Source organism: Accipiter gentilis, unplaced genomic scaffold (assembly GCF_929443795.1).
Source record: "Accipiter gentilis unplaced genomic scaffold, bAccGen1.1, whole genome shotgun sequence".
Lineage (NCBI taxonomy): Eukaryota > Metazoa > Chordata > Aves > Accipitriformes > Accipitridae > Astur > Astur gentilis.
In genome coordinates, this window is record NW_026060824.1 from 2,410,308 (window position 1) to 2,431,141 (window position 20,834).

Here is a 20,834-nt window from a genome sequence, read left to right on the forward strand (position 1 = left end):
GGCATCCGAGGCACAAAGCCTGAGAAGACCCCCTTGTATGATGGAACTGCTGCAGTGGAGGCCAGCTGTGTCACACAAGTGCCCACTGCCTGTCTTTGCCTGTGGTCACAGGCCTGCCCCACAGCAGGACTCCAGCCATGCTTGAAGAGCACAGAGGTCTTCCACCAACCAAAGGTTTCAGAAGGAAAGCATGGAAGTGGGAAGTCCAAGCGCTGGTGCTCCCTGGCAGTGCTGCTGTGCCGGGACTCCTTTCTTCTTCCTCTCTGGACACGAGCACGGATCGCTGCAGCTGCAGAGAAGGTCTTCGAGGAAGGGTCTCAGAAAAACAAGTCACTGCAGGGCCCTTTATTTTGGTTAAATACACAGAGGGTATGGCTCTTCATTTGCACAGCCTCCAGGTCACAAAAAAGCTGGATATATTGTGAATTAGAAACCAGAAGAAGTAAGACATTTCTTTGTGGAAAGCATTCAGAAAAGTAAAATAAAACAAAACAAACAAAAACATCCCCAAACCAAAAGAATTAAAGAAGGCATGAAATCCAAAATATTCATAAAAGAAACACCAGAAGAGGCTGGGCCTGTAATGAGATATATTATGAGTAATATGCAAAAGACAACATGTAGTTTATTCCTTCTCAAAGGCACCCAGTGATTAGTTTTCTCAGGGCATCCTTGATCTCATGGTTTCTCATGCTGTAGATGAGGGGGTTCAAGACTGGAGGCACCACTGAGTATAGTAATGCCACCAGCAGGTCCAGGGACGGCGAGGAGATGGAGGGGGGCTTCAGGTAAGCAATCACAGCAGTGCTTACAAACAAGGAGACCACGGCGAGGTGAGGGAGGCAGGTGGAAAAGGCTTTGTGCCGGCCCTGCTCAGAGGGGACCCTCAGCACAGCCCTGAAGATCTGCACATAGGACAGCACAATGAAAACAAAACACCCAAATGCAAAACAGATACAAACTGCAAGTACCCCAGCTTCCCTGAGGTAGGCATCTGAGCAGGCAAGCTTGAGGATCTGGGGGATTTCGCAGAAGAACTGGTCCACAGCATTGCCTCGGCAGAGGGGTAGTGAAAATGTATTGGCAGTGTGCAGCACAGCATAGAGGAACCCACTGCCCCAGGCAGCTGCTGCCATGTGGAGACAAGCTCTGCTGCCCAGGAGGGTCCCGTAGTGCAGGGGTTTGCAGATGGCGATGTAGCGGTCGTAGGCCATGACAGTGAGAAGAAAATACTCTGCTGACATCAAAAAGACAAACAGAAAGAGCTGTGCAGCACATCCTGCATAGGAGATGGCCCTGGTGTCCCAGAGGGAGTTGGCCATAGCTTTGGGGACAATGGTGGAGATGGAGCCCAGGTCAAGGAGGGAGAGATTGAGGAGGAAGAAGTACATGGGTGTGTGGAGGCGATGGTCACAGGCTACGGTGGTGATGATGAGGCCGTTGGCCAACAGGGCAGCCAGGTAGATGCCCAGGAAGAGCCAGAAGTGCAAGAGCTGCAGCTCCCGTGTGTCTGCAAGTGCCAGGAGGAAGAACTGGGTGATGGAGCTGCTGTTGGACATCTGCTGCCTCTGGGTGTGGAGCACTGAACAGGGAAACAAGGGCAGTGACAAGTTAGGGCATTATTCTTTGAGCAATAACAAAGCCATTTCTCATACTATACGTTCAAAGCACCTTTACAATTGCAGTGATATTTTCGTTCAGCTGCACTATTGGAGCTCTGGTTGGTCCTAGCTGAGTGTGCCGTGAGGATCCGGACTTCTGACTACTGGCTGCCCAGGAATTAGCCCTGCTCTGCAGCAGTGGCTTTCTGGGAATGGTGTTGGTCAGTCCTGGTGTTTGAATTGGTCAGATTAATCTGCCCCTAAACTAAAAGTACTTGTCAATATCTGCACTCCCAAAGCTAAGAAAATACAATAGAAGCATTGTTTGGGTGAGAGGTCAGGGTTTACAGCTCTCCCCCATCACACCTGGTGATTTTCTTGGATTTCAGAAACGCCTATCCTGTCTGCTGCACTCGGAGAAAATAAAGTGGGTTCTGCGAGGAAAAAGTACTGCCTGCACCACAGTACAGAATGAAGGGAGCTGGTCTGTCACTCTGTCTTGTTCCCAGCTACCCTGAGATCTCACCTTTCTGAGATGGAAGGTAATCACACTCCCGGGTTAACCTGAAAATAATCCAGAGACTACTGAGAGCAGAGAGATCCACTGCCCATCACAAAGTGACTCCCCCTTTCTCAAGGTCTCTGCACCCCACTTCTTGCCAAGGACACACACGGCTCATTTCACAAACCCAGTATTATTTCCTCACTCATGGTGTCTCTGTGTTTTTCCATGGGGCATTCAGGAAAACCAAGATGCTATGGGACAGACCTGCATCCTGGAGGGCAGATCTTCGGGTTGGAAGGTCACCCTAAGGAGGTAGCCAAGTGTCCTGATGGTGGTATCTCAGGAAGGGAGAGTCAGCTCATTTCCTAGGGAATGACACAGGCTGCATTGCCCACAGCCCCACAGCTTGGAGGGAAGCTTGGACACCTGTGACTTTGTTCCCATGGACACAGCTGCATGGGAGGACCCACAAGATCAGTGTGTGTCTCTGCAGCTGAAACTCCCAGACAAGAGAAACAGACAGCCAGAACAAGAGAACTATAGCAATAACACACTAGTGGAGAATCAACAAAAAAATGCAGTGATTGAGTGGTCAGAGAGGCAAATGCAGAGGCAGCTGGGCAGTCAGGAAAGTTACCCTTACCCAGCTGTACATGCCACCTCCCAAGCACCAGCACAGCCAGGCAGTTGTTCTCATTCCCTGTGCTCTACTTCAGGAGGCTCCTATCAGACCTACTGGTCATTCAGACTTACACCTCAGGAGTCTTAGTGAGCTGTTCAAGCATGACAGCTCCTTTTCCATTCCTCCTGAAAATTCTCCAAGAATAGGAAAAAGAAAACACAACCTCAGGAAAGCTTCTCAGGTTTCTAGTAATCCCTGCTTTCACCGTGCCCTTGAAATGTGCCCTCAAAAACGTCCTGGGGATGATCTGGAGCTGTGAGCAGCGCTGATCCACACAGCACCCTCTTGTCAGCAGAAGGACCCTGCCCTGCTGGGGTTTGCTTCTTCCACCCACAGCTTCTCCCCCTCCCCAGCTACTCCACACTCTGCTGTTAGAGTTCCTCAGGCAGGCTGAGTACTTACCCTGACCAGCGGCAGAGTTCCTGCCCTAACACACAGCCCCCTGGCCCCAAGGACCCTGCTCAGAAGGACAGCCCTGGGCACCCCTGGCTGCACACCCACCTTCACACTCTGCAGCCATCCCCGGGTGAAGGCAGCTGACATGCCCTGTCCCTCTGAGGGTGCAGCAGGGAAGCTGTGCTCCAAAGTGCATCCTTTTTCTCTACACTGGAGAAACTGTAAGAGTCCTCCTGAGAGGTTCTCTAGGCTGTGGGATGTGCCAGCTTTAGGAGGTCATTCCAGGAACCACAGCTGCATTGCCCTGAAGCAAGACACTTACCCTGTTAAGGCGATGAAAAACTGTCTCCAAGTCAGCTCTTCTCTGTCCTCCCACCCCAGACTGCCTTTAACGTCTCTCTCTGCCTCACTTCTCTTCCCTCGGTGCCTGCAGGCAGTGCCCTCAGCCCTGCTGCGCTTTGCAGAGGAGCTGCTCCTGGGCAGAGCTGTCTCTCGGCAGTGCTGCCTGCTTGCCATGAGCTCCCTCCAGCCCAGGAGCCCAGCCCAGCTCAGCAGCAGAGGACCAGCCCAAGGCAGCCCTTTCTCTGCCCCCTCTGGGCTCCCTCCAGGTGTCCCTGGGGCTCCAGGGGAACCTGCTGGGAAACAGGCTGAAGCAAACAGTGATGTTGTTTACCTCATCTAGGGAGAGACACTTCTTTCCTGAATTCTGCTCTCAGAGACAAAGTTACATATACATGCCACATTTTTTGGTCACATTCTGAGACAGGATACCTAAAGAGAGGCAGGCAGGGATCTTCTTTACCCCTGTTGAGGGAAGGGATCCAGTTGCCAATGGAAGCATCTCATCCTGCATTTCAATTCATGAAAGTTGAAGGAGGCTCAGCTCCCTCCCATGAACACCACAAAGCCACAGGAGGTGGGATTCCTCTTGCCTCAGTTCAGGCATGAGCAAAATAGACACCTGTATGGGAGCTCCTTGTCTCAGCTCCCATCTGAATTAATGGGGAGGAAAGGCAGGGGTAAGGTATTCAGATGCAAATCCCTGGTGACATTTGAACTGCCAGAGGTGGTCCAAGATACATGTAGGTAACAGTAAACTGTAATGCAGAAGTTCATAGAGACAGGGCAACATCTTGGGAAACGTGTATTTTGGGAAACATATATATGGGAAATTCCTTTGGCTAAGTGACAGGGCAGCTTATGCCCAACTAAAGGCCAAAAGAACCTTTTCCTACTCCTTATCTTCATGGCACTTGATACAGGTATTCATATGAACGATTGCAATCACGTACCATAGCGAGAACTGGGTCTCTCTCTTTTCCATCAGCTGAATTTACTATACCTCCACTGCCTATAATGGCATGTGTCCCAGGTTCGTCCCCACATTGCCTAACAGAATTCAGGGCAGGTCCTCTGTTTAATGTCCAAATCCAGGGCCACAGAGCTACGCGGGATGCCAAGACAGGCAGGGACCTCACAGGAGCTCCAGGAAAGCAATTCCCATTCAGGGTGGGTGCATCCTAGACATCTCAGATGGCATCACAGAGAGTGTGATTTGGTGCCTGTTTGCCATACACTAAAGCCATCAGTCAGAGGCATCAGTCATCAGATGCCAACAGAGAGGTAAGGTCTGTTCCTTCTTCACCCAAGAGCTGCAGGCATTGCACGAACAGGAAGTATGTCACACAGGGGTTTTTACTCACTCCCTTGATGATCCAATCAATGAAAAGACCAAGAATTTTCAGAGTGTGCCTGGATACATCTTGTCATCAAGGACGTTACCCTCCAAGCACAGCAATGGTCCATATCAAAACTTAGTGGAAGCTCAAAAAGGATTTCAAGGGCACCAGGATGAACTTTTGATACTTCAGAAACCGTAACGGAAGAAAAAGAGATAAGGTAGGGCCACTGCTGAAATGAGGAAGAGCAGCTCTAAATAGATCTGAGGTACTCTACGTTACAGCTTTGGCTAATACCAGCAAGGTGTCCCAGGCCTTTGAGCTGTGAGGCAGGATTCTGGAGGAGAACAACCAGCAGTGAATCGGGATCAAGCGCGGGGTTACTCAAGCAAACTACACCCTTACCAGTCCATGGGAACTATAGGGGCTGCATCGAAGGGTGCCGAGAGAGTTGTTTTTTCTTGAGAAGGTGCTGGTCTGTTTTGACCCCAGGAAGAAAGGAACTCAGACACGGTGAGCTACTTTGTAAAATTATGTTCATCATCGTTAACACTATAAGGAGAGAATCATGCAGATCACCTTAGGTCCCTTTAGATGGTGGGAATCCCAGGTGGTGTAGCACTGAATGGGCCTTCCACCTCAATGCAGCAAACCAAGCAGACCCCATCCATAGAAGACAGTCTCCTGTTTTGGTCATTCAAGCTATTGTAGGGTTTTCTTACAAGGAACAACTCTACTCATCATCTCAACAGTCAAACAGAAATGATGTTTTCATGGGAATGTTTTGCTGCACTCTTAGATACAGGGAAGGCCACGCAGGAGGCATGATGTCCAGTACAGTGTGGGACCTGCCTGCAGGCTCTTATGTGATAATATGCTGCTGAGATCGTCCTGTGGCCAAGGGATCTGTGCAGCATAGCACAGGTTTGATGGCCGTGCTCTACATCCAGCAGCCCTAAGAACGCGACGTTCAATATTTTCCTGGTCAGGACCAGTGTTCAGGTTTCCCTGTGAGAAATCCGTGGTCCAGTAGGCTGCCAAAGCTGAGATGCCGTGGCCCAAATGTGCACTGCCAGGAGCAGGTGGAGACCCATGGCTTGTCACAGAACTGTGATGGTTTTGGATTAAATGAGATGTGGTAGGACAGCGCGCTGAGCTGTGGTGCTGCAATGGAGGGATACAGTCTCTCCCAGGGATCAGCAGGGAGGATAAGGACTATGCCCCCTGTATGAAGGGGAAGCTTGGATTTGTGGGGTCCTCTGTGTGACAGAAAACAGGTTGGACTAGCTTTTGTCATTTCAGATCAGAGCAGGAGTCAGCAGGAGTGACCTTGTGTTTGTAGTTACAGACTGCTTGCTCAAGAGGAAACAGAAGAAGTCTTTTGTCAGCAACCCCAGGAAGTCCCCAGATTCACAAGCAGGTTCCTGTGGTGAACAACTTCAAGTGCCCTGGCATTCCCTGGCAAGGCAAAGCAACAGGGTGCCAACAGCTTGACTTTGGCTATTGGGACAACTTCTTCAGACAGCTGCTAGGTGGGCCAATGAGAGTGATTCTCACCTAGACCTGATCCTGCCCAACAAGGAACAGCTGGTTAGGGATGTGATGATATTCAGTGTCAGTCTTGGCTGTCATGGCCATGAATTAGTGGGGGATGAGACACCAAAGGGCAGTGAGTAAGGCCAGCAGCAGAGCACAGACGTGGGACTCCAGAGGAGAAGACTTGGACATACTCAGGAGACTGGGACAAGTGGTGCCATTGGAAGCATCTCTGCTGGGTTAAGGAGCACGGGAAATCTGACAGGCCATACAGTACAGCGTCTTCCAAGCACAAGAGTGATCTCCCCAAATACCCTTGAAGAGAAGCAACCATCTCTGGAGGCTGCTTGTGTGAACTGACTGAGCTCCAAGACAAAAAAGCAGCAGGCAGGAGTTAGAAGCAGGGAAAGCTGCAGACAGAATATAGAAACCTTGTCCCGGGATGTAGGGATGATGCCAAAGCCAAAGGTCCCATTGTCTTGAGAGGGGAGGCTAGAGGCAGCAAGATGAGCTGATGCTGGTTCATTAACAGTAAAAGACTAGACAGGGATCATGTGGGCCTGCTGCTGAACTTCCTAAGTGTAGGAGCAGGTAAGGCTGAGGAACTGAATGACTTCTTTGGCTGTGACTTCTGCCAGGCCTTTGTGACTGGCAACAGGACCCTGGAGGGAAACAACCAGCAGTGAGTGGGGATCAAGTCAGAGGTTACTTGAGCAACATCAGCCTTGAACAGCTCCTGGGAGCAGAGGGGAATCATCCAAGGCTGGGGAGGGAGGAAGCCAATTTTGTAGTGAGGCTCACTCTGCATCACTTTTGACAGATCCTGGAGATCAGGACAAGTCCCTGATGACTTCCAAAAAGGTTGACAGCTCTCTTCCAACACAGGCCAGAGGATGACCAAGGGAACAACAGGCTGTTTAACCTCGTATTGGAGAGCAGTGTGTCTCTGAGCATGTCCTCCTGGATGTATTTCTGGGAAGATGAAGAGGAAGGTGACGGGGCATGGCCAGCATGGATTTACACTGGGTGGATCATGGTGTATGTCCATGAATCATGGACAACCACGGTGTCCAACATTGGAGGGTATCACTCTCAGTTCTGCCTTCACTGACAATGGAGTCACAGGTACTTTACCCTGCAGGGAATGAAAAATGCGTGGGTCTAGGTATTGCAGAGTCTGCTTGAAGATGCTACTGTGTCCCAGATACATTGGGCTTAGTGCCCATTTGGCTACTCAAAAGACAGCATTGCATTCACTTTGTCCCCTTTTTACCCTCTGTGATTCAGGGGAGCTCATGACTTCAATGTGTGACTTGCTGTGTGCAAAGAGCAGATATGGACAGATAGAGTGCAGAGCAGGGAGTGTTTGGGGGGGGCCTGGGATCTCTGCTTACACAAAAATGTAGGTTTTATTCATCTAAGGCTATCCGCTGTGGGAAGTGGACTTCAGAGGAGGTAACGTGGACTTAATATACAGCCGTTGAGTGTACTGCGTCACTGCATGTCTGTGTGCAGCTCGTTCTCCAAGCAGGAGGGAGTTGGTGCCCACGGGCTGAAACACGCAGCTACAGCCTTCAGTGAAGAAAGCTCAGATTTGAACAAGGCTGCTGTAAGTGCCAGGTGGTTGGGAGAAAAGGTGGGGCTGAGGGAAGGGATGAAGAATGACCATAGATTGTTAAAAACGTAAAGGGTCTTGATTTTTGTAATCATTCAAACTCCATTAGGACAATCAATGTGAATTGAGGATTTCTGATATCACATGGTGCAAGAGAAGAAAAATAAAGAAAAGTGTGTGTGTGGGGGGAGAATTCCTTCTTATTGTTTAGTATTGTCATCTTTCCACTTTGACTACACTCCTGAAATGTCTCTAATTAACCACATAAGAATTGAAGACCTAAAGGAAAATTATGCACAGAGCCTTGTCTCCTTAGGGAGTTTTTACATTAATGAGCCCTCTGGTGCCAAGTTCCTGAACTGCACATCCTGAAAGATTGAACAAGCCTCTCAAGAAGTGAAAGTCAGCATCAAACTTGCAAGTTTCTGAGGGTGTTAGTGGGCTCCAATGGGGAACATCACTGAAGAGACCGTGGAGGGAATGCCCAGACAAGGAGGTTTCACCTGGGTGCTGGTGAAACAGGAAGTCAGAGGCACTGGTTACAGGTGGAAGATTAATTGTGGATGTGGCTGTGAAAGCCCTAAATGTGTTTCTCCAAGCAGGATGGCCAAGCCCTGAGTCCCATCCCCCTGGAAAGGGGGATCCTTTCCTTCATGGGGTGCTCACAGCTCTTCCTGGGAGCAGTTTGATGTGGGGGGTGTGATGCCGAGTGAAGGACAGCAGTAGGACACCTCCCAAGCTCTTTTGTGGTCGGTGAGGAGGGAACAAGGGCCTAGGGCTGTAAGGAATGGTGTCCTCGCAAGCTTTCCCTACTTCTACTTCCTGCTTGTTGCCTTTTTGCCCTGGAGCTCAGTTCACACAAGCAGCCTCCGGAGATGGTCACTTCTCTTCAAGGGTATTTTCGGAGATCATTCTTGTGCTTGGAAGCGGCTGTCCTATAAGGCCTATCGTATTTCCCATGCTTCTTTACACTTCACAGCTGCTTCCAATGGCACCACTTGTCTCAGATTCCTGAGTGTGTCCAAGTCTTCTCCTCTGGAGTCCCACGTCTGTGCTCTGCTGCTGGCCTTACTCACTGCCCTTTGGTGTCTCATCCCCCACTAATTCATGGCTAGGACAGCCGAGACAGACACTGAATATCATCACATTCCTAACCAGCTGTTCCTTGTTGGCCGGGATCAGGTCTAGGTGACAATCACCCTTGGTGGCCCACCTGGCAGCTGCCTGAAGAATTTGTCCCAATAGCCAACTTCAGGCTGTTGGCACCCTGTTGCTTTGCCTTGCCAGGGAATGCCAGGGCACTTGAAGTTGTTCTCTACAGGAACCTGCTCATGAACCTGGAGACTTCCTGGGGTTGCTGACAAAAGACCTTTGCTGTTTCCTCTTCCTGAGGAAGCAGTCTGTAACTGCAAACACGAGGTCACCCTTGCTGACTCCTGCTCTGATATGAAATGACAAAAGCTAGTCCAACCTGTTGTCTGTCACATACAGGACCCACACAAATCCAAGCTTCCCCTTCATATAGGGAGCAGAGTCCTCATCCTCCCTGCTGCTCCCTGGGCAGAGCCTGTATCCCTCCATTGCAGCACCACAGCTCAGCAAGCTGTCTCACCATGTGTAATATAATCCAAAACCATCACAGTTCTGTGACAAGCCATGGGTCTCCAGCTCCTCCTGGAAGTGCACATTTGGGCCATGGCATCTCAGCTGTGTCAGTGTAGTGGACCACAGACTTCTCACAGGGAAACCTGAACACTGGTCCTGACCAGAAAAATGTAGAACATCAGTTCTTAGGGTAGCGTTGCTCTGCACATGCTGCACATACAGCACGGCCATCAAACCTGTGTTGTGCTGCACAGATCCCTTGGCCACAGGACAACCTCAGCAGCATATTATCACACAACAGCCAGCAGGCAGGTCCCACTCTGTACTGGACATCATGCCTCCTGCGTAGCTTTGCCTGTATCTAACATTCTCATGAAAACATCATATCTGTTTGACTGTTGAGATGATAAGTAGAGTTGTTCCTTGTAAGAAAATCTTGTAGTAGCTTGGATGACCTGAAGAGGAGACTGTCTTCTATGGATGGGGTCTGCATGGTTTGCTGCATTCAGGTAGAAGGACCGTTCAATGTTACACCACCCGGGGTTCCCACCATCTAAAGGGGCCTGAGATTATCTGCATGGTTCTCTCCTTATAGTGTTAACGATTTTTAAAATGTTTAAATAATTTTAAAAGGTAGCTCACCGTGGCCGTGTTCCTTTCTTATTGGGGTCATAACAGACCAGCACCTCCTTGAGAAAAAAAACACTCTCTCAGCACCCTTGGATGCAGCCCCTATGGTTCCCATGGACTGGTAAGGGTGTAGTTTGCTTAAGTAACCCCGCGCTTGATCCCCATCCACTGCTGGTTGTTCTTCTCCAGAGTCCTGCCTCACAGCTCAAAGGCCTGGGAGACCTTGCTGGTATTAACCAAGGCTGTGATGTAGAGTACCTCAGATCTATTTAGAGCTACTCTTCCACATTTCAGCAGTGGCCCGACCTTATCTCTTTTTCTTCCGTTACAGTTTCTGAAGTATCAAAAGTTCATCCTGGTGCCCTTGAAATCCTTTTTGAGCTTCCACTAAGTTTTGATATGGACCATTGCTGTGCTTGGAGGATGATGTCCTTGAAGACAAGATGTATCCAGGCACACTCTGAAAATTCTTGGTCTTTTCATTGATTGGATCATCAAGGGAGTGAGTAAAAACCCCTGTGTGACATACTTCCTGTTCGTGCAATGCCTGCAGCTCTTCGGTGAAGAAGGAACAGACCTTGCCTCTCTGATGATTGATGCCTCTGACTGATGGCTTTAGTGTATGGCAAACAGGCACCAAATCGTACTCTCTGTGATTCCATCTGGGATGTCTAGGATGTACCCACCCTGAATGGGAATTGCTTTCTTGTAGGTCCTGTGAGTTCTCTGCCAGCCTTGGCATCTCGCGTAGCTCTGTGGCCCTGGATTTGGACATTAAATAGAGGACCTGCCCTGAATTCTGTTAGGCAATGTGGGGACAAACCTGGGACACATGTCAGTACAGTGAGTGGAGGTATAGTAAGTTCAGCTGATGGAAAAGAGAGAGAGACCCAGCTCTCACTATGGTACATGACTGCAATCGTTCATATGAATACCTGTATCAAGTGCCATGAAGATAAGGAGTAGGAAAAGATTCTTTTGGCCTTTATTTGGGCATAAGCTGTCCTGTCACTTGGCCAAAGGAATTTCCCACCAGCGTCATACATGATTCCCAAGATGTTGACCTGTGTCTATGAACTTCTGCATTACAGTTTGCTGCTACCTACATGTATCTTGGACCACCTCTGGCAGTGCAAATGTCACCAGGGTTTTGCCTCTGAACACCTGACTCCTGCCTTTGCTCTCCATTAATTCAGATGGAAGCTGAGACAAGGAGCTCCCATACAGGTGTCTATTTTACTCACACCTGAACTGAGGGAAGACGAATCCCACCTCCTGTGGCTTTGTGGTGTGCATGGGAGGGAGCTGAGCCTCCTTCAAATACAATCAGTAGTAACACAGGATGAAATGCCAACATTGACCCCTAGATCCCTTCTCTCAGAGGGGGGAAAGGAGATCGCTCCCTGACTCCCTCTGGCTGTCCTGTGTAACAGTAGGACCAAAAAATATGGCATGTAGGTGTAACTTTGTCTCTGAGAGGAGAATTTTATTTCCGGAAAGAAGTGTCTCTCCCTAGCTGAGGGAGGCCACAACAGTGTTTGCTTCAGCCTGTTTCCCAGCAGGTCCCCCTGGAGCCCCAGGGACACCAGGAGGGAGCCCAGAGGGGGCAGAGAAAGGGCTGCCTTGGGCCGGTCCTCTGCTGCTGAGCTGGGCTGGGCTCCTGGGCTGGAGGCAGCTCATGGCAAGCAGGCAGCACTGCCGAGAGACAGCTCTGCCCAGGAGCAGCTCCTCTGCAAAGCACAGCAGGGCTGAGGGCACTGCCTGCATGCACAGAGGTGACAGAAGTGAGTCAGAGAGAGATGCTAAAGGCAGTCTGGGGGGGGAGGAGAGAGGAGAGCTGACCTGGAGAAAAATCTTCACAGCCCTGAACAGGGTAAGTGTCTTGCTGCAGGGCAATGCAGCTGTGGTTCCTGGAATGACCTCCTAAAGCTGGCGCATCCCACAGCCTATGGGATCTGTCAGGAGGACTCTTAAAGTTTGTGCAGTGTAGAGAAAAAGGACGCTCTTTGGAGCACAGCTTCCCTGCTGCACCCTCAGAGGGACAGGGCATGTCAGCTGCCTTCACCCGGGGATGGCTGCAGAGTGTGAAGGTGGGTGTGCAGCCAGGGGTGCCCAGGGCTGTCCTTCTGAGCAGGGTCCCTGCACCCCAGGGGGCTGTGTGCTGGGGCAGGGACTCTGCCGCTGGTCAGGGTAAGTACTCAGCCTGCCTGGGAAACTCGAACAGCAGAGTGGGCAGAAGCTGTGGGTGGAAGAAGCAACTTGCAACAGGGCAGGGTCCTTCTGCTGACAAGAGGGTGCTGTGTGGATCGGGGCTGCTCACAGCTCCAGATCATCCCCAGGACGTTTCCAAGGGCACTTTTCAAGAGCAAGGTCAAAGCAGGGATTGCTATAAACATAAGGAGCTTTCCTGAGCCTGTGTTTTCAGTTTCCTACTCTTGGGGAATTTTCAGGAGAAATTGAAACGGTGCTGCCATGCTTGAACAGCTCACTGAGACTCCTGAGCTGTAACTCTGAGGGATCAGTAAGTCTGATAGGAGCCTCCTGAAGTAGAGCACAGGGACTGAGAAGAACTGCCTGGCTGTGTTGGTGCCTGGGAGGTGGCATGTACAGCTGGGTAAGGGTAACTCTTTCTTGACTGCCCAGCTGCTTCTGCATTTGCCTCTCTTAGCCACTCAATCACTGCATTTTTCCTTGATTCTCCACTAGTCTGTGTTACTGCTATTGTAATCTTGTTCTGGCTGTCTGATTCTCTGGGGTGGGAGTTTCAGCTGCAGAGCCACACACTGATCTTGTGGGTCCTCCCATGCAGGATCTGTCCATGGGAACAAGGTTACAGGTCTCCAAGCTCTCCTTCAAGCTGTGGGCAATGCAGCCTGTGTCATTCCCTAGGAAATGAGCTGACTCTCCCTTCCTGAGATACCATCATCAGGACATTAGCTATTTTCTTGGGGTGTCCTTCCAAGCTCTGAGCTGCCCTCCAGGATGCAGTTCTGTCCCATAGCGTCCTGGTATTTCTGAATTCCCCATGGAGAAGCACAGAGACACCATGAGTGAGGAAATACTGCTGGGTTTGTGAAATGAACCATGTGTGTCCTTGGCAAGAGATGAGGTGCAGAGACCTTGAGACAGGGGGAGTCACTTGGTGTTGGACAGTGGGTCTTTCTGCTTTCAGGAGTGCCTGTAGTCTTTACAGGCTAACACAGGGTGTGAATACACTCCATCTCAGAAAGGAGCTATCTCAAGGTACCTGGCAACAAGACAGAGTGACAGAAAAGCTACCCTCTGTCTGCACTAAGCCACAGGCAATCCTCTTGCCTCACAGGACACACTTTATTTTCTCCGACTGAAGCAGAAATGATGAGGGTTTCTGAAATACAAGAAAAACTCCAGGTGAGATAGGGGAAAGCTCTAACCCACCCACTTCTCACTCTTCTGTTTTGATTGTGGTTTCTTAGCCCTGGGAGTGCAGATGCTGACAAGCACTTTTACATTAGGAGCAGTTTCATCTGACCAATTCAAACACCAGGACTGACACCCTAATGGACACCATTCCACGAAAACCGCTGCTGCGGAACAGGGCTGACTCTTTGGCAGCCAGTACACAGAGGTCCTGCTTTTCATGAGACATGCAGCCAGCAACAACCAGAGCTCCACCCACAGAGCTTAACAGAGATCTCTTTGAAATGGAAAAAAATGCGGTGAACATGTACTATGGCAAATGGCTTTGATTTTGGTCAGAGAATAATGCCCAAACTTGTCTCTGCTCTTGCCTCCTTGTTCAGTGCTCCACAGCCAGAGGCAGCAGATGTCCAACAGCAGCTCCATCACCCAGTTCCTCCTCCTGGCATTTGCAGACACGCGGGAGCTGCAGCTCTTGCACTTCTGGCTCTTCCTGGGACTCTACCTGGCTGCCCTCTTGGGCAATGACCTCATAATCACTGCCGTAGCCTGTGACCACCGCCTCCACACACCCATGTACTTCTTCCTCCTCAATCTCTCCCTCCTTGACCTGGGTTCCATCTCCACCATTGTCCCCAAAGCCATGGCCAACTCCCTCTGGGACACCAGGGCCATCTCCTATGCAGGATGTGCTGCACAGGTCTTTCTGTTTGTCTTTTTGATCTCAGCAGAGTATTTTCTTCTCACTGTCATGGCCTATGACCGCTACATCGCCATCTGCAAACCCCTGCACTACGGGACCCTCCTGGGCAGCAGAGCTTGTGTCCACATGGCAGCAGCTGCCTGGGGCAGTGGGTTCCTCTATGCTGTGCTGAACACTGCCAATACATTTTCGCTACCCCTCTGCCGAGGCAATGCGGTGGACCAGTTTTTCTGTGAAATCCCCCGGATCCTCAAGCTCGCCTGCTCAGATGCCTACCTCAGGGAAGCTGGGGTACTTGTAGTTGGTGTCTGTTTTGGATTTGGATGTTTTGTTTTCATTGTGCTGTCCTATGTGCAGATCTTCAGGGCTGTGCTGAGGATCCCCTCTGAGCAGGGACAGCACAAAGCCTTTTCCACCTGCCTCCCTCACCTCGCTGTGGTCTCCTTGTTTATCAGCACTGTCATGTTTGCCTACCTGAAGCCCCCCTCTATCTCCTCCCCATCCCTGGACCTGCTGGTGGCAGTTCTGTACTCAGTGGTGCCTCCAGCCTTGAACCCCCTCATCTACAGCATGAGAAACCATGAGATCAAGGATGCCCTGAGAAAACTAATCACTGGATGTTTTTCCAAACGAATAAACTGCCTCTTGTCTTCTGCATAGTACTTATCTCATTATAGGCCCAGCCGTTTTTCTGGTTTCTTTTACGGTGATTTGGGGGTTTGAATGTAATTTTTCTTTGCTCTTCTTGCTTTCCTTAATTTATTTGCATGCTTTCCACAAAGAAATGTCTGTCTTTCTCTGGATTCTAATTCACAATATATCCAGGCTTTCTGTGACCTGGAAGATGTGCAAATGAAGAGCTGTACTCTCTGTGAATTTAAGCAAAATAAAGGGCCCTGCAGAGACTTGTTCTTCTGATATCCTTCCTCCAAGACCTGCTCTGCAGCTGCAGGGAGCAGTGGCTGTGTGCAGAGGGGAAGAAGAAAAGAGTCCCGACACATTAGTACTGCCAGGGAGCACCAGCGCTTGGTCTTTCCCGAGCTGCTCTCTTCCCACTTCCATGCTTTCCTTCTGAACCCTTTGGTTGGTGGAAGGTCTGAGTGCTCTTCAAGCATGGTTAGAGTCCTGCTGTGTGGCAGGCCTGTGGTCGCAGGCAAGGACAGGCAGCGGGCACTTGTGTGACACAGAGCTGGCGTCCATTGCAGCATTTCCATCATAGATGGGGGTCTTCTCAGGCTTTGTGCCTCGGATGCCCCTACATCCTGAGCTCACCCCTCTCCACTCCCGAGGAGCTGCTGTGCCCTTCAGTGGATCTGGGGCTGTGGGGTGAGTGCCCAGAGCTCTGCCGCACCCTGTGGTGGGCACTGCTGTGGGGCCATGCCAGACTGGGCCACATTGGGAAAAGGGCAGGGGAGGTGCAGCAAAGTCAAGGGAGGTGTTAAGAGTTTAGGGGGAGCTGTGCTGGGCTGGAAAATGACCAGTAGAGAAAAATACCACTGTATAACTAGCAGTGTGTGACCATGCAGGGCAAGGACTCACACTGAAGATTTGTGGTGCAGAGGCAGAGCTTGTGGAAAGCATGGAAGACATGCAGGTGCAGGTGAGAAGAGGAGGCCAGTTTTTGCCCTTGGTGGTGTGGAGAGACAGGGGAGGTGGCTCAGGGTCTTGGTCACTCCCAGTGTCTCTCACTGGCCAGTTCCAGCACCTGCTGGTCACCCCAAATTTACAGGTGAGTTTTGCTGTGAGGCCATCTCCATCTTCCTGCTGGTCCAAGGGCTGGTTTGGGGGAATGGACAGCCCTGTCCAGCCTCTCTACTTTCACAGACCCTGGAGCAGAACTATCCGCAAAGTGCCATCTGGTACAAGACTGCAGCAGGGGTCAGAACAGGTAGAAAGCATGAATTTCTATTGTCTTTGTTGTGGAGGTATGTGTGTAGGAAAAGAAAAGCTTACCTGGACATGGTGCTTGCAAGGGAATTCAGAAGCAAACAGAAGACCTTTGGTCACTTCTGAGAGACCAAGGCTGAACAAGAGAAATGCAGGGCTGCTGCTGAATGGGGAAGGTGATTTAAGAACAGCAGACACAGCTGGGCCTGAAGGAATGAATGCCTGCTGTGCCTGAGTCTTTCCTGAAATGGTCTCCAGGCCCCTGTGCTCAGGGAAAGGCTTCAAGGGAGAGGAGAGCATGCGTTGGCATGAAAGTCAGGAATTCCCGCAAGGACTGATGCCAGTTTCTGCCCCTGCAGGGGATGAACCCTGGCAATGACACAGGCTGGGGGCTGCCTGGCTGGGAGGAGGCCTTTTGGAAAGGTCTTGGTGGGCAGCGAGATGGACAGGAAGCAGCCTTGTGCCTTGGAAGAAAGGAAGGACAGGAGCACCCTGGGCTTTATGAACAGGACCATGGGCAGGTGATGGAGGGAAGGGATTATAGAAAACACTGTGTCCAGATTTCAGATTCCAATATAGGAACAAAACACTTTAGCGAAGGGCCCCAATAATGGTCCGAGGCAGGAAGACTTTGCCTGTGAGGAGAGGCTGAATGAGCTGGGCTTGTCCAGCCTGGAGAAAAGAAGATCTTGGGCAAAACATGTAGCAGCATTGCAGTGTTCCCTGGAAGACTGAGTCAGGCTCGTGTCCATGGTACAAGACACAAGGACAAGAGGCAACGGGCTGAACGAAGGGGGTTAGTGCACATATTTTTCCAACGTGAGGATGGCCAAATGCTGGAAGCTGTTTCCCAGGGAGTTTGTGCCAGCTCTATCCCAGAAAGTGAGTAAGGTGCCTTTGGATAAAGCCCTGAGTAATTTGGTCTGGCCCTGGTTTGAGCAGGAGGTGTTTCAAAAAACTCCTGAGGTCCCTTCCAGCCTGAATGATGCTGCCCTTCTTTCCCCTTCATGCATTCAAATGAGGGAGAGCTCTAAGCATCTCCCTGACCATAGAAATAATTCACATCAGGTGCAGAGATGATTTATATGTGCCCCCATACATACAGCCCTGACCATATCTGGTATCCATCAATATGTGTTTTTGAGATTTCCCCAGGTCTATCAGTATCTATTAAGAAAAAAAAAGGAAAAAAAAAGAAGCATTGACTCTTCCAAGACATAAATATATGCAACACAGCAGTCCACATCTTTGGTAGCAGACTGGAAGTGGTGGCAGGGGTAGCAGGGCATCCTGCTGAAGTGAAATAAGTTGAGTTTTGATTTTGAGGTGGCAAAAGGAGGACAGGTATTTTAGTGCTTGCATACAGAGAGAAATAGAAGATTCAAGCAAGTGTGGGGTTGTAATAGTTTGGGTGCAAGAGGAGCATGATCAGTGTATTGGAAGAAGGCAGACAGGTTGTGGGCAACTCACAGGCCTTGACCAATCCTTGCTTAACCACAGCTTTGTGTTTGAAGCAACAGCCAGTAAGGACAGAAGGGCATCAGTATGGCTTGGGAGTTCCCAAGGTCCAAGTGTGGTGGGGAAAAGGGGATGCAGCTAAAGTCTGCCGGGAAACCAGCACAGGCATAGGACAGTGTAGGACAGCCTGCAATGGGGATGATCAAGGACATTGCTGAGCTCTGGTGCTGCAATGGAGGATACAGGCTCTGCCCAGGGAGCAGCCGGGAGGATGAGGACTATGTCCCCTGTATGAAGGGGAAGCTTGGATTTGTTGGGGTCCTCTATGTGACAGACAACAGGTTGGACTAGCTTTTGTCCTTTAGGATCAGAGGAGTCAGCAAGAGCTGTGACCTTGTGTTGGAAGTTGTAAACTGCTTGCTCAGGGAGAGGAAACAGAAAAAGTCTTTTGTCAGCAACCCCAGGAAGTCTCCAGGTTGATGAGCAGGCTCTGTGGAGGGTGGGTGAGGAGGCAACGAGGCACTGGAGCTGTAAGGACCTCATGTCCTTTTGCATGTACAGAGTGTTTACTGCTGGTGACCACATCCTATGATCAGTACTGGGCTGTGTGCCACCTCCTGCCCTCTACAAGACTCAGGAACTGACAGCTCTATCTCCTTTGCTAGGGGGATTTCTGTCAGCTACAGTAATCATTTCAGTCATGACCCAGATACTGTTCTGTGGCCCCAGTGGAGTGGACCATTTCTTCTGTGATTTCACCCCATTGCTGGAGCATTCACACGCTGGCAATATGACACTCATGCTCTTTGTTATGATGACCTGCTTTTTAGATCCCATTTTCCCCTTCCTGTTCACATGGTCATCCTGTGTGCATCAGAGCTGCCACCCTGAGGAACGTCTCCCATCCAGCACGGGCAGGCAGAAAGACTTCTCCACCTGCTCCTGCCACCTCACTAGTGCCACGCTTTTCTACGACACCCTCATCCTTGGGTGTGTGATGCCCAGAAGAACCCTCCTGAGAGAGGCTGACAAAGCCCCTTATCTACACCATCCTCACATCCCTGTTCAATCCTCTCATCTACAGCCTGTGGACTAGAAAGTTTGGGGGAGGGGGACACTGAGAAAAATGCTCAGGGAAGCTGTGAGCTGCACGGAGAGCCCATGGGAGTTGCTGGCCTGCAGGAAGAGATCACTTCTGGTTCTCTTTTGAACCAGCCCAGAGGACCTGGCCTGGCATGTGTGGTGTCCTGGGCACTCCCCTGCAAGTGTGGGATATAAAGACAGCTTTTGGTGTGCGATGCAGCAGAGAGGTGCTGGTGGAGCTGGCTGGTGTCATCCTGAGGCCTCTCTCAAACATCTTGGAAGGGGCAGAGAGAGCAGGGTGTTTCCAAGATCCTCAGAAAAGGCAAATCTCAAGCCCATCTTCAAGAAGGGCAAAAAGGAGGATTGGGAGTGTTACAGGTTGGCCAACTTCATCTCAGTCCCTGGCAAGGTGACAGGGAAAATGCTCTTGCAGCCATCTCCATTGCTTGAAGAACAAGAAAAGGATTGCTGAATCCATGTGGGAGGGGAAAGGAGGGCATGCTGTGTATGTGGACTTTTGCAAGTCCTTGGTTTCCTATAGTCTCCTTAGAGCAGATTGTTGACATCTTGACTGAAGACTTTGACGATGCAGTGCATGGGAAGTTGGCTGGACGATCAGGAATGAATTCCATCAGTGGTACAAAGTCCTCTGAGAAGCCAGCAGCATCCCTCCGTGATGAGCAAAATTTCATAAAAGATCTTTAAAAGCTGGAAATCAAGACTTTTTCTGCTATTACATAGATTTCTTTTTGTGCATAGGCTTCCACATTGTTTTAAAATTTACATTCTGCTCTTGATTCAGTTGTCTGCACAGAGGTGGCCATGGCATCCAAGCTGTCCTGTGGTAACTAAAGCAGCCATTTGGGAAAAGTGATGCAGGAATCCTTCGGATGTATAAGTGGGTTTGCAGGCAGGGAACCTCGAGGGTGGTGCAGGGCATCACCTTCCTCCAGTGCTGCTGGGTAGGCTGTGAAGAGGTCTCTCAAGCACGGCAGACAGTATATCCCCTTGGATGGTGGCTGTGAGGTCACTTCTGACTGGTCAGCAGCAACAGGGAGAGAGATACTCTGAGGTCATGAAGGTCATCAGGAAGCTGCCCTCAACAAGATGACTCATTTGGGGAGGGCAGGAGGAGCCTGGGCAAAAGAAATGGGAGATTTGGGGCAGGGAAGAGGACCTTGACCAACAGACATGAAAGGTTTTGAAGAGGTAAAATGGGTTAAGGACGTTGCTGTGAAAACACTGACTGTGAAAAAGTTCCTGCTAAGGCTTTACGCTATCTCTACCTAGTAGCCTTAAGCCCTAACCCTACGCCTAAACACAACTTCTTCCCATGACAGTAATCCACTGTTACTAACCTAACTGAGCTTAGGCTATCCCTAACCTCAAAGCTGACATCTAAGCCAAATCCCAAACCCAAAAACCCTTACGCTTACACCTACCAGGTTGCTCAGCCTAGTCCCTAGCCTCTACCCCTAGTCTTAACATGTTGGCCTTAATCCTAGCCCTCACCCCAGACCTAAACAAAACCCTAACCCACCATGCTAGCCCGCACCTTAAACACTAGCCAGGGAACCTCAGCAGAACACCAACCTCTCTGCCTAAGCTTTTGCCTAATCCCCAACCCTGAAAGGTGAGCTCTAATCCCTAAGCTCCAACCTGAACACTGAATCCCTGAAGCTCACTTTCCCATGCTCTACTGCCCTCATCTTGGTCACCTCTCCTCAACCTTACTTAAGCTGTTTGGACCCGTGGGACCGGGAAAGGGATTGTGAGGTCCCAGAAGAGTTGCATGGCATTGGGAGAGGAATGTGAGGTGACCTGTATCTGATGAGCTCGTAGGCCACAAGGAGGAGATGGGTGGGAATGGCTTTGGTGAGGTCAGCTGTGCCTCAGGATCTCATGGGACAGCAGGAGGCACAAGGCTGGGAAGGTGGCTGGGAGGTCCCTTCTGTCCTTGGAGTTGATAGGCCAGCAGCAGGAACAAGGCTGGGAAAGGGACTGTGAGGTCACTTCTTTCTGAAGGAGCTGATAGGTCAGCCCTTGACTCATGGC

The 20,834-nt window shown here is 50.4% G+C and overlaps 2 protein-coding genes across 2 annotated transcripts; one reads left to right on the top strand and one right to left on the bottom strand.

The window, feature by feature from the left end:
• Positions 1-635: 635 nt before the first annotated feature.
• LOC126036830 (olfactory receptor 14C36-like) lies at positions 636-3,824 on the bottom strand. The gene is made up of 2 exons (XM_049797041.1): positions 3,698-3,824; positions 636-1,582 (listed from the first exon to the last, which is right to left on the bottom strand). Exon 2 carries the CDS (start codon positions 1,557-1,559, stop codon positions 636-638), a length of 924 nt encoding a protein of 307 aa, XP_049652998.1. The 5' UTR covers positions 1,560-1,582; positions 3,698-3,824.
• A 10,218-nt stretch (positions 3,825-14,042) lies between these two features.
• On the top strand, positions 14,043-15,011 carry LOC126036878 (olfactory receptor 14C36-like). Its single transcript, XM_049797092.1, has one exon. The coding sequence runs from the start codon at positions 14,055-14,057 to the stop codon at positions 15,009-15,011; it is 957 nt and encodes a 318-aa protein (XP_049653049.1). The 5' UTR covers positions 14,043-14,054.
• Positions 15,012-20,834: the final 5,823 nt, after the last annotated feature.

Coding starts and splice junctions, on each gene's coding strand:
- LOC126036830 (XM_049797041.1), bottom strand. CDS start 1,559: ATGTCCAACAGCAGCTCCATCACCCAGTTCTTCCTCCTGGCACTTGCA.
- LOC126036878 (XM_049797092.1), top strand. CDS start 14,055: ATGTCCAACAGCAGCTCCATCACCCAGTTCCTCCTCCTGGCATTTGCA.